Source organism: Globicephala melas, chromosome 2 (assembly GCF_963455315.2).
Source record: "Globicephala melas chromosome 2, mGloMel1.2, whole genome shotgun sequence".
Classification (NCBI taxonomy): Eukaryota; Metazoa; Chordata; class Mammalia; order Artiodactyla; family Delphinidae; genus Globicephala; species Globicephala melas.
Genome location: NC_083315.2, coordinates 136,374,103 through 136,386,682, shown reverse-complemented (window position 1 = coordinate 136,386,682; position 12,580 = coordinate 136,374,103). Strand labels below are relative to the sequence as shown.

At 34.1% G+C, this 12,580-nt stretch overlaps 2 protein-coding genes across 3 annotated transcripts in view; one reads left to right on the top strand and one right to left on the bottom strand.

Annotated features, from left to right (window-relative positions):
- Positions 1–12,580, top strand: part of RTN1 (reticulon 1) — a 415,427-nt gene that overhangs the window by 67,870 nt on the left and 334,977 nt on the right. The gene's annotated exons all lie outside the window — the stretch shown is intronic.
- Positions 1–12,580, bottom strand: part of LRRC9 (leucine rich repeat containing 9) — a 107,949-nt gene that overhangs the window by 37,682 nt on the left and 57,687 nt on the right. The window contains exons 18-22 of the mRNA XM_030855135.2: positions 7,605–7,796; positions 6,231–6,356; positions 3,969–4,103; positions 2,768–2,945; positions 448–668 (exon numbers count right to left, since the gene is read on the bottom strand). Of these exons, the coding sequence (XP_030710995.1) occupies positions 448–668; positions 2,768–2,945; positions 3,969–4,103; positions 6,231–6,356; positions 7,605–7,796 (852 nt within the window). The remainder of the gene's footprint in view (positions 1–447; positions 669–2,767; positions 2,946–3,968; positions 4,104–6,230; positions 6,357–7,604; positions 7,797–12,580) is intronic.

Sequence of the window (12,580 nt, the reverse complement as noted above, 5' to 3'; positions counted from 1 at the left end):
TAAGACGTTTGTTGTGAAGGAAGGGCCCTGAGTAGATGTGGATGGGAGAGGTTAAGACAAGAGGGAGTAAAACTAATCCTCATCTATAATGTAAAATGGTTTGTTTTGTTGCTGTTGTTGATTAGGTTGACTCTGCAGCTCTAGAAGTAGTTGTATTAGGGGAATACAATGAGGATAAGGCTGCAAGTAAGGAAAGATGGGAAATGGACATAAGTTTTTGGTAGGAGATAAAGCCCTAGCAATATGGTATCAGCAAAAGGAAAGAGGCCACTGCAAGTCCCAATGGTAGGAAATGGACATCAAATACATTTTTCTTGATTTTTACTTTCTTCCTTACATTTTTCTATATTTTCCAAATTCTGTACAGTGAACATGCATTACTTTCATAGTATAAAGAAATAAGAAAATATTTAGAAAACCAAAAACATTAGTACTCCAGATAGTCACCTTTAAATTGTAGATCTCCTGATTGAGAGCAATATAGTTATTGCCTATGTATAATTCAATTAGTGTAAAAGCTTTTTGTAAACCACTCAATGAAGTGATTTTGTTGTTCTCAAGAGAAAGGGAATGAAGATGAAGCATGTTATCAAAAGTATGCTTTTCCAAACCAGTGAGGAGATTATTATTTATGCTGAGGCGGGTTAATTTAGTCAGCTTGGAAATGCCTAGAAAAATAAGCAAATTCAAGAAAAGATTCAGACAGCACTGAAAAGTTAATTTAAAAAATACCTGGCTGGTTGTTTTACTGTTTCTCTTTTTCTAAGTTCAAATGGCTTTACAGATTTTATAGTATTAACCATCATTGTTTTTCCTTTTGTTAAAGAAGAATAAAATGTGTACTAGATAATATATTAAATTCCAATTTTGGATTTCCAAGTAGACACATTTTTTTTAGGTGTTAAGGGAAGGTATTGTATAGGAAATACTGAATTAAGCTTTCAAATAACCTTTAAATTATGTAATTAATTAAGGTTTTCACCATCACAATAATATAAAGCTCTACTTTACAAAGCTCAAAATAATCACCAACCCCCATTGTAAAACATTAAGGGTAAGGAACTAGAATACAACACTCTGGAAAGTATTCCTTACTGTGCCATCATTTGTATTAAAAAGAACCTAATTCTACCTTTGTATGCTTGAAAGCAGTCTAAGACAGAACTTTAGAAAATGCTTCCTCTCACCACAATCTAACCCCCTATGTACATTATGTGCTGTAGACACTTTATAACTGTAGGTAGGATGGTGCAGTTGACAGATAAGAACTCTGGAGTTAGAACTGGTTTCAAATGTTGGTTTCACACTAGATTTGGGACCATAGGTAAATTATGTAAAATTATGTAACCTCTGAGACAAATTTTCTTCATCCATGAAATGGATATACTGAAATCTACTTCTAACGGTTATGGAATTAAACGGAATGGCATTTGAAAAGTATCAGTTATAGCTTTTGGCAAATAAATAATCAGTCCTCAATAAATTTTATTCATGCACCCCTTTCACACCAGCCTTTATCATGGGACTATGAAATGCTGAAAGCAAATCAATCTAGGGCAAGTTAGGATGTAGTATCAAAGCAAAAATCCTTAAATGCATATTAAGCCTATCTATGTTTGGAAAAAAGAAGATAAATATCTGTTAAAGTTTAGTGGGGTAGCTATGTTTGAAAAGTGGGTATAGGGAAAATACAGGTTGAAGGAGTCTTCCCTTTAGTAGGCTTATGGAGGGGAATAAAAAGGAAATAGGGTTCTCAATTGTTACATACATAGCAAAATTAACACCCTATTGTATGGGAATGGAGACTAGTGATAGTTGTAAACACAGATGCCTGACCTACACCTCCGCCCTCCCACCCCCAACCCCCCGCACTGTTTACTTAGCTAAAATCTACAGAGGAGAGGCCTGTGGATCTATATACTCAATAAGTATCCTAAGTGATTCTTATGATCAAGCAATTTTTAGAAACTATTGTTAACAGCCATTAAAATGAAGTATAACAAATGTTATACATGCTGTTTTTAATACTTGCTTTTGCATATGTAATTTTTTAAAGTAAAATTTTCTATTTTATGAAAAAGGTAGTACACACATGCTAAAAACAATTCAAAAGCTAATAAAGTGTAAATTAAGTCTCTTTCTCAGGCATGATTTTCAATTCCTACCTTCTCTCCTTGACAAGGACAGCCTTGTTACCAAAATGCACATCCAGAAATGTATTATACCTAGATAAGTATGCATGATGTGTGTGTGTGTACACTTATGCAGGCATTAATAAAGCTGCTTAATTTGTACTTGTATGTGGATCCCAGTAAAAGTTTATATAGTACATCTGATTTTCAACCTCCAGTGAATAAAATGTTCATTTTGTTGAAAGTCTTCAAATTTCCAAATGTAACCTTAATTCCATATTTTGAAAAATGAACTGAGCTGCTTTATCTTTTTCAAAAGCACACCTCATTCTTTCATTTATTTACTCAATGGCACAGATTTTGAACACTGACTAGTTTGTAATGTGCTAAGTTTGGTAATAGATGGTAAACACTGGTTAAGAGAGGGGAGGGAAGGCAGCTAGTTGGGCTCATTATATATAGCAGTCAGTCACAGATCCCACTAAAGAGGTGTTTAGAATACTCTACTCCAAACCTTCTTGGAAATTCTCTGAAGACCTTCCTCTTCAGAAATTCTATCCTCAGTGTTATTCACTTTTTGCTCTTGTTAATTAGACATTCATATTTTAAGACTTTAGAATTCTCTAATACCTTACCTTCTATCTTTGAGATGCAGTTTCCATCTAATGTGAGCTCTTCCAGGTTAACACAAGATTCCAAGCCTTCCATTTTAGTGAGATTATTGTTGCTGAATGATGCCCACTTCAAATTTTCCAATTTTTCTAAATTTGTGATTTCAAAAAGATGTTGCCCATCTAAATTTAAGGCAGTTATCTGTAGAATAATTCACATTATATGTTGCTTCTGGATGACATCAATAACTTCAATGTTATAAGATAAAAAGGCTAATGAAATAATTCAAATGTGGTAAGTAACATAAAAAGTCCTCTAGGAACTAAATATATTGCAAAGCTCTTAGTTTACAGAAAAGTAAAATCTGACAAGATTATAACTCAGAGGGACTTATATGGTATTACAGACACTGAGCTGTGCCAGTCAGATTCCCAGCAGTGAAGGACTTGTCCCAGTTGCTGCAAGTGCTGTTGGCAGAAAGCCTTCAACTGTCAGTCCCTTCAGGGACAGCATCAGCAGCAGAGAGCTGCCTTGTCCAAGGTCATGCTCCTTCCCAGGTTGGCCCACATCCAATGATGAAAGGAAAGAAAGGCCTGGCCATCTCAGCCCAACTTGGGACAGATTTAAAGGGCCATTCTAATTTCACAACTCCCTGTGGAGTCAGCTAAGACTATCACAGAGCCGGCATCACAACTAAATATCTATGTATATTCTGTAATAAAAAGAATGCCACTAATATCTTCCATTTTCAAGGGTCAGATTCTCTTAGCCCAGTTTCTATCTTTGGCAAGAGGTAAAAGGGTGCTTCTTGAGCAAGAAGCTGCTAGTGCTCCATAACTTTTCCCTTAGCCTTGGCTGAATTCTGACCAGTTCCTCCATTCTCTTGCCAGGATTCTTGATCCCTTTTACCTTGCCATCCAAATTTTTGGCTTGGTCTCTGGCTCTGAGCTTTAAAGTTTTCTTGTTTATTTTGATATATTCTCAGAATCTACCCTTTGGTTTTGCAGTGTACCTTTATCCTAAATTTCCTGTTCTGTAGTGACCACTGCTGAGTTCTAGCCCCTGTGACATAACTACTCATGACTTGACTTCTCTTTTACTTTTAATTTAGCTCTTCCAGTTTTCTGCCCATTACCGATCTATGCCCTCGTTATGATACAAAGGCCAAAGCTGACTAAAAAAATCAATTAAATTTTTATATTAGGTTTAATAAATTGTCTTTACCTTCAAGTACCAGTTTCCACTCAGATGTGAATGTGGTCCTAATTTTGAAATCTGTGTCAGAATTTTGGCAGAAGGCCATATACTAAGAATCCGTGATCTCTCCTCTTTAGTACTAGAATGCCGTAAGAGAGATAACTAATAAAACGAAAAACACATAAAGGAAATAGCACAGAGAGGTCCATATATATATAGTTAAAAGAATTGTTTCCTAGATGAGCGGCCCAATGAATACTTTTAAAATATGACATTTTCTTTACCTTAAAATGTTTTCAGTATCTGGATATACTTTATATATCTCACTCATTTTTTTGTTTTAGCAGACATTTAACCACAAAATAATATTTATAAAACTGTGAAAGGATTATTATAAAACAAACACCATATAATCCATCATGAAACCAGTTTAAGAGCCAGAAGCTCCCTGGGTGCCCCATCCTAATCTTTTTTTCTCTCCTTCTCCTTGGAAGCCATCACTCATCTCAAGTGAATCAATTCCCTAAGAAGCATTCAATTGATCTCAAATTTTGTATCTATCATACTTTCTTTCTTTATAGACTTATGTGTATATCCATAAATAAAATATTAGTCTTATACATATTCAAATTTTATGTAAATTGAATATGTTTATATTCTTCTATGACTTGCTTTTTTGCTCAGTATTATATCCATGAGATTCTTCTATGCTTCTTCCTGTAGCTGTAGTTCATTCATATGTCATTGCTATATAATATTTCCTTATCAATTCTCCCATCAATGAACATTGAGCTGATTTCAGTTTTTGCTATTATAAGCATTGCTGTCATAAGTATTCTTGTGCATGACTCTTGGTATATATATGCAAGAGTTTCTTTAGAGTATATAACTTGCTAGGTTTAGGGTATGTATATATTTAGCTTTACTAGATAGGGCCAATTTGTTATCCAAGATGGTTGTACCAATTGTAACCTTTACTTCAAACCTTTGCTAAAACTTGATATTGTCAAGGGTTTTTTTCCCCCCAGTAGTGGCCATAAATTGGTAGATCATTTAAGTTTTAATGTTTATTTTCTTGAGTATTAATGTGGTAGAGCATCTTTTCCTAAGTTGTTTGGCTGTTCTGATTTCCTCTCCAGTGAAGTGTCTGTTTAAATGTTTTGCTCAGTTTTCTGTTTGATTGGTTGTCTTTTTCCTGATATATTTTGGATATATAAAGAATATTTTTTGTCAGATGTGTTTCAAATTTCTTTTCCCAGTATATATCTTGTCTTTTCACTTTCTGCCCTTTGAGGAATAGATGTATTAATTTTAACATAGACAAATCTAACCTTTTATAGTATATGCTCTTTGTTTCTTGCATAATAAATTCTTCCCTCATTCAAGATTATAATGATAATCTCTGATCTTTTCTTCTAAAACATTTTTGGTTTTGCTTTTTGTAGTGAAAACCTTAATGCACTTGTTCCAGTGCCTTTTATTGACTAGCTCCCTGATCTGTACAGGCAGCTCTGTTATTTATCAAGTTTCCAGGTATGTGTGGGTCTACACTGGGTCTTTATACTCTGTTGTATTGGTCTATTTGTCTAACTCTTCCAATTCCACATTGTCTTACAGGATTTTAGTAAGTTTTGATTTCTGGTAGGATAAATCCCCAACTCTTCTTCAGGAGTTAATTATATTCTTATCAACAAAAGAGTTTCTTTCCTTCACTTTGAACAGATACAAAATTAAACATTACATTAAGGAATTAATATTCAAATATTCCACAAAAAGTAAATAGCTAGATAACTAGAGTGGAGATATTTAGGATGTTGAAGCTACTTTGGCCAAAGTAGCGTTCTTAATCTGGATAATATAGGTATTTCCCCTTCCCTAAGTTAATAGGTTTTGTTTTCTTTCAGCCAGACACATATAATATCAATACTAGGTAAATAATTTACTAAATGCTTTCTCAAGGCCTCGAAGCTTACCTTATCCACAGAAAGTTGCTTATTTTCATGTAGGTTCTAAAGGACTCTGGTGAGTTCAGGTTGACTAGGAAAGAAACAGTTACCCTAGAGGTATTTTGGGGGTAGTGTGCAGGGATGAGAATCCATACAACCAGTTGGTATTTAAATGGAATATATTTAAACAGAAAAAAAATTCAAGTGATATGATTGTTATAGACTGATCTTTTTATTAGCATGCTAAGAGAGAATATAAAATCTCAATAACAAAATAAGAGTATGGGAAATATTATTTGTATATTCTAAATAGAACAAGAAATATTAAACAGTAAAATCCAACCTGAGTAATCTTTGTCCCAGAAATAAATTTCTTAGCTGCTGTTGCTTCTTCTTTAGAAATAAGGACTCCATCTAACTGAGTAAGAGTCTTTAATCTGCCAATAACACTCAGTCTTAATGTGGCTGGCTTGGGAAAAATACCAAAAGTTAATTTTTACAAAATATTACATGTGCTATGACATGGAAAGGAGTTCTTTGTTCCTTCCCACATAATTCAAATTATGCATCTCCTACTTTATTATATTTGTCTAAAAATAAAGGCTTAATTCTTTAAACAATAGTTGAAATTAAATTATATTTAAGAATTAATCTTTTTTGTTTGAAGGTGGATAGTTCTACTCTTGTGGAGAGAGGAAATCCCACAAGCTGTTGAAAAGTGACTGTGGTGAAAAGTGTTCACAGAACAACTGCAGTGCCTCCTGCTTATCTAGATCAGCATTTAGCTAGTCAGCTCCATGGGTGATCCAATACAGATCTTCAGCTCTTGACATTTAATTTGGCAACAGGGCTACAGCTGTACTGTGATCATTCAGGAAGTCTGATTTGGCAAAAGAAAAATATTCTTCAATTTTACTGAGCTAAAAAGGAGAAATACAATAGTATAAACATCGTAATACGGCCAATTTAAAAGAACCAATCATGCTTTAGTCCCTTTTAAAAATGTTGAACACAGTCTATATACATTTTTGAAAAGCAAGGAAAGGAATAGTCTTGAAATTATAAACTTGGGGCTTATTTTAAATACTTGGAGATACTCTTCAGTATAATCATTGAATATTGAAATTTCTTAGCATGAATCTACATATTTTTGTGATGAGAAAGAATAGCGTTCAATCAAATTTCCTTTTATAACAGAACATAAATAAGACTTTATAATTCAGGTTCATCAGGGAATGTGAAGCATAGGAACCAAGAATAATAGAATACAGTGAGAGAAACATACTATTGTTAATTTAAAAGTAAACATGCTTTTGTTAATTTTTCCCCCTTTAATAGTATGTTTCTCTCACTGTATTCTATTATTCTTGGTTCCTATGCCTCATTACAGTAGGGTTCTAGCATGCTGAGCTATACTGCACTATGAAAATTCTCTGAAGGTGTGCAAATGGCAGTGACATCTAACACTTTTAAAACCACAATACTCTTAAACTATTAGAGGTTGCAAAAAAAGTCTGATGTGAAATTAAAGACTTTTCTTATAGTAACATTTTATTCACTTGATCACTACACTAAATTCAACTTATGAAATACTTAAGGGAATTCTAGCGAGACAAAGATAGTTTGCCTATTTCTGGCTATTCTTGAATAGTAGTGAGAAAACAGCTTTGAAATAAAAATGATTGTTTGCTTTTTTATAAACATTTCTGTTTCATACCTTTTGCCATGGATTATGTCGAATATCCAGAGTGAGAAGGCTTGTGGTGTGTTTGCATAACATATTTATTTCATCGCCAGATTTTTTCAGTTGATTCCAGCTCAAGTCTAAGTGCTTAAGTTTCATCAGACCTCTAAATCCCTCAAGAGTTATCACATGGTTATGACTTGCATCCAAATATTCAAGGTTATCCTGCAACACATACAAATAGAAGTGATGCTAGAAGGATCACGGTTTGTATTTACATAGTTCTTTTCTCTCTGATTCTCTAAGTATTTTACGTGCTTTTTTGGTAATCCTCACAGAAAACCCAAACACTAGTTATACTGCAGCAATGGTATCAATGTACATATTTTCCTAGTCATTTTCTCTTAATTCTCACTTCAGCCTTTTAACATAGAGTGGCAATGTTTGTTTTCATGGAGGAGAAGGAAAAGAGAAACTGGCAAGATAATGGTCTCCAACAAACAAAGAATTACATTTCTTATATCTAGGCTTCTAGTTTATACAATTGAACTCATAGCCTGGTTAAAAAAGTTTCGTCTTCAGAGGCAGAAACTAAACCTATTCCATTCTATAATTTCCTTTTTTAGAAGTACATGATTTTTTTTTTTTTTTTTTTTTTTTTTTTTTTTTTTTTTTGCGGTACGCCGGCCTCTCACTGCTGTGGCCTCTCCCGTTGCGGAGCACAGGCTCCGGACGTGCAGGCTCAGCGGCCATGGCTCACGGGCCCAGCCACTCCGCGGCATGTGGGATCCTCCCGGACCGGGGCACGAACCCGTGTCCCCTGCATTGGCAGGCAGACTCTCAACCACTGCGCCACCAGGGAAGCCCTATATTTTTTCTTATATAAAACATATTATTCTGTTATATAGAATTTTGTACGCTTCTAACATATTCACACACCATTAAGTATTCTTCAAAATGATTTTTCATGGGGCTTCCCTGGTGACACAGTGGTTTAGAGTCCGCCTGCCAATGTGGGGGACATGGGTTCTACCCCTGATCTGGGAAGATCCCACATGCCGTGGAGCAACTAAGCCCATGTGTCACAACTACTGAGCCTTCAGTCTAAAGCCCACGAGCCACAACTACTGAGCCCACATGCCACAGCTACAGAAGCCCATGCACCTAGAGCCCATGCTCCATGACAAGAGAGGCCACTGCAGTGAGAAGCCCACGCACTGCAATGAAGAGTAGGCCCTGCTCGCCGCAACTAGAGAAAGCCTGCACACAGCAACCAAGGCCCAATGCCACCAAAACTAAATAAATAAATTTATTTTTAAAAATGATTTTTCATGATTGCATAGTATTCTAATATGTGAATTATTAGTATTGTTTTAAACATTTCATTATGGACAATTATGTGGCTTCTAATTGTTGTCAACACTGCAACAAATGTCCGTGGTCATAATACTTTAACCGAGACGCCAATATACTTTCAGAAAAGGTTTTTAGGAATAAGATTACTGGTTTTATGGATTTCTGTATTGTTAAGACTCTTGATAAATGTTGCCAAATAGTTTTAAGGAAGTTTGTACCAGTTTTTTCTTCCAGCAATGGAATTTGAGAATGCTCGTTTCCTTAAATACCCACCAACCCACCCGCCTTATTTTAATTTATATTATTATCAGTGAAGTTGCACATCTTTTCCATGTGTTTATATTAGACATTTAAAAATTTTGTTTGTTTGTTTGTTGTGTTTCTCATCTTTGGCCATTTATATATTCAGATCTTTATTTTACATATTTGTAAGAAGTCTTTAAGACTTTAATTTGTTACTTCTATTTGTTGCAAACAAAATTTTCTTTTAAAGTATATACGAACTCAGACCCAGAACAAGAAAGAGATAAAGAGTACTTGAAGAAAATATTTTGCAACATATTTTTTAAAATAAAAATAATATTACTATAAATTAAAAATAAACTTGATTTCTTTACAGTTTAAAGCAAACAATTGTTTGAATTCACCATAGAATTAGTCACTGCTTATATAACGCATAGTTCATATTGTTGGAATAGCGTCTATTATAGTGACTCAGGTTTCAAGAGTTGAGTGTTCAGATCATTAAAATTTAAAAAATTTCTGGAAATCAAATAGTGTTACTGACTTCTTAATCTCCATAAGTAAGCATAGTAAAAATAAATCCTATAATTTACTATGATTATAATTTCTTGAACAAAAGGATATTTGGCAGTAAAAAAGTATTAAGGATATAATCTTAGAACAGTATTTTAAATTAAATTAATTTAGATTTATAAAAATTTACTATATGGCCCATCTTCTCCTATTTTTCATCAAAAAGTGGTTAAAAACTTGTCCCAAATTCCGGCACTTGCATGCAGACTAGCATTTGTGAATCATTCATCATATAAAGATAACTGCCTTCTTTCCTTGAAAATAGGGGAGGGATCTTCACTTTTTTATATTCCCAGAATATAAAACAGACTCCATACACTCCATAAATATTCAAGGAATAATATTTTCAGTTTTGTAGCAGAGTTTTGTGTTTTAACATTTCTTGTGCTTCAGTTTAAATCTTTTGTAAGTTACAGTACAATGTAGCCCAACTTACAAAAATTAAAACCCACAAGACCTCTTTAAAATATTTTAGGGGTAATAGTTCAATCTCTAAATGTAGATTAGCTGTCTCAAGGCATTAGAAACACTTTAACAATAAATTTCTCATTGGAAAAGATAAGACAGAAGTACTATTTCCATAAAAAATTAGGCCCATAATCTATGAAAGTTGCAGACAGCCATACATATTTGTCTTTCCTTGGCCAATTCTGACTATGGTGTAACTATTTTCAGAGAAAAATAAATCTGTTCCTATTCATTTTGCTTGGATACTCTCCTTTTCTGATAGTTCAGGTGAGTGAATGACAGGCATACAGCTTATGCCCTTTCAATTTACCTTATGTGGATATCTTATTTAGATTTTTAAAAACTCTACAAAAACTATATAGTGTATTTCCACCATTTATGAAGCCCAGGTCTTTCATTATGTAAACAGTCACAGATTGGGTATTTTGACTCACAAGGCAAGGCCAGGGTGATGAACACATAGTAACAATATGTTTGCTTTCTGCAACCTAGTATAACTAATGCCTAGCATGCAAGATGGGTATGGAAACTCTCCATGTTAGAGACACACTTAAGGAAAATGATAGTAAAAATGAGAGGCAAATTAAAAAACTTAGAAGACAATAGGAATAATAGGTGAGTGATTAAATTAGATCATAGCCTTTTATGATGCTGAGATAAATATAATTAATATTAAACACGCATACAAAGTAGATTACTGTAGAATATAGAGCCTAGGCAGCATAGGTGTTCAATCTCTCTGAATCCCCACATAAAAAGAGAGTTAAAAATAAAACCAAAATTCTATGGACAACATTTATAACAAAGCTACATAACAAGGTAGCCCCATAAGTCTCAAAGAAGTTGGTGGGGATAAACCACCAACAACCACAAGACCTACATGGTGTCCAGGTCTATGTGAGAGGAAGAAGGAAGCATCAGGGCAGCCTCTGAGGGACCTGAGAATAAGAGAGCCCCAAAATAGCCAACCAATATTCAGTGGAAGGTATGAGGGCCAACTGAATACAGCAGTTGAAAGTGGGAGGAGTTTTGCCCTCTGATACCAGGTGAGTGCATGGGACCTACAGTAAAAAGGTCTGAAGGGGATGGAGCAGTCTAGCCCCTACGAATCTTCAAACTGCCCCACCCGGGCCCCCTTACAGAACTGAATCTTTCTTGGAGAAGAAACTGCTGGGCTAAATAAAAATTAAACAGGATAAGGACAAAAAAGGCAAATAAAAGAGAAAGTTCAAACTGAAGTGGAAGAAGGGAATAGAGCCAGGAAATTTCAGAAAGTAAGTGCTACAGTTTTTAAACAGTACATATAAACAGCAGAAGAGGGAGATCTGTGAAATTAGAAAAGCTTTCCCAAACCCCACTTTTGTTTTAAAAGTTAAGACTAATTTCACTGGAAAATGAGCAGCAAAAAAGTATTAAGGTCAAATCCCAGATAAAGCTGTGTGCGTGTGTGTGTGTGTGTGTGTGTGTGTGTGTGTGTGTGTGTGTAAGACAGAGAGAGAGAAATATTGCTATATTGCTGCAGGCAATAAAAGTATACCAGAAATATATGCCCAAGAAACATATCATAACCATAAACCTATTATTTCAGAAAAAGCAAAAAGATTTAAGAATGATACAAGATACAAAATAACAACATAAATCTGGATTAGAAAAACTCAGAAATGAGATGAAAGAACCCAGAAAAGAATTCGAAATAAAATAATAAAAGCATTTCAGAAATGAAGATTAAACTAGTCAAAGACAAAAGACGTAAACACAACAAATAATGCCTTAAGATAAATAGAAGGTGAAAAAGATGAAAATTTAAAAAATCAAATCAATTTAAAATCTAAATGGAGAGATAAAAAGGACTCAAGAGAAAGTGACAAATAGTGAAGATAGGTAAAGATTCAACATATGGATAATGGGAGTTCCTAAAGAAGAGAACCAAAGAAAGGAAACAGAAAAATTGCTAAAAACCTCCAGTTCAAAAAAATAAAAGAAAAAATGATTTTAATCTACATTTTGGAAAAGCATACTGTGAATCCGAAATATTGACCCAGAACAACGAAGCCTGTGACTTACAAGGGAAAAAATTATACATTCTCATCAGACTTTTCTACCGCAACACTTTATGCCAGAAGAAAATGAAATAACATGTAAGATGCCCAAGAAAAGAAATTGTGAGCCAAGGATTTTATATCTAACAAAACTGCCTTTCAAGTATAAAGGACATAGATAAATTATTATCAACATTCAGTAACCGAAGGGATACTGTTTCCATAAGCCCTTCCTGAGGAATCTATAATAGAATATTTTTCAGACAATCAAAATGTTTGATACCACCCTAAGAACTGGTGATAAGAATTAAATACACAATTACCAATGAA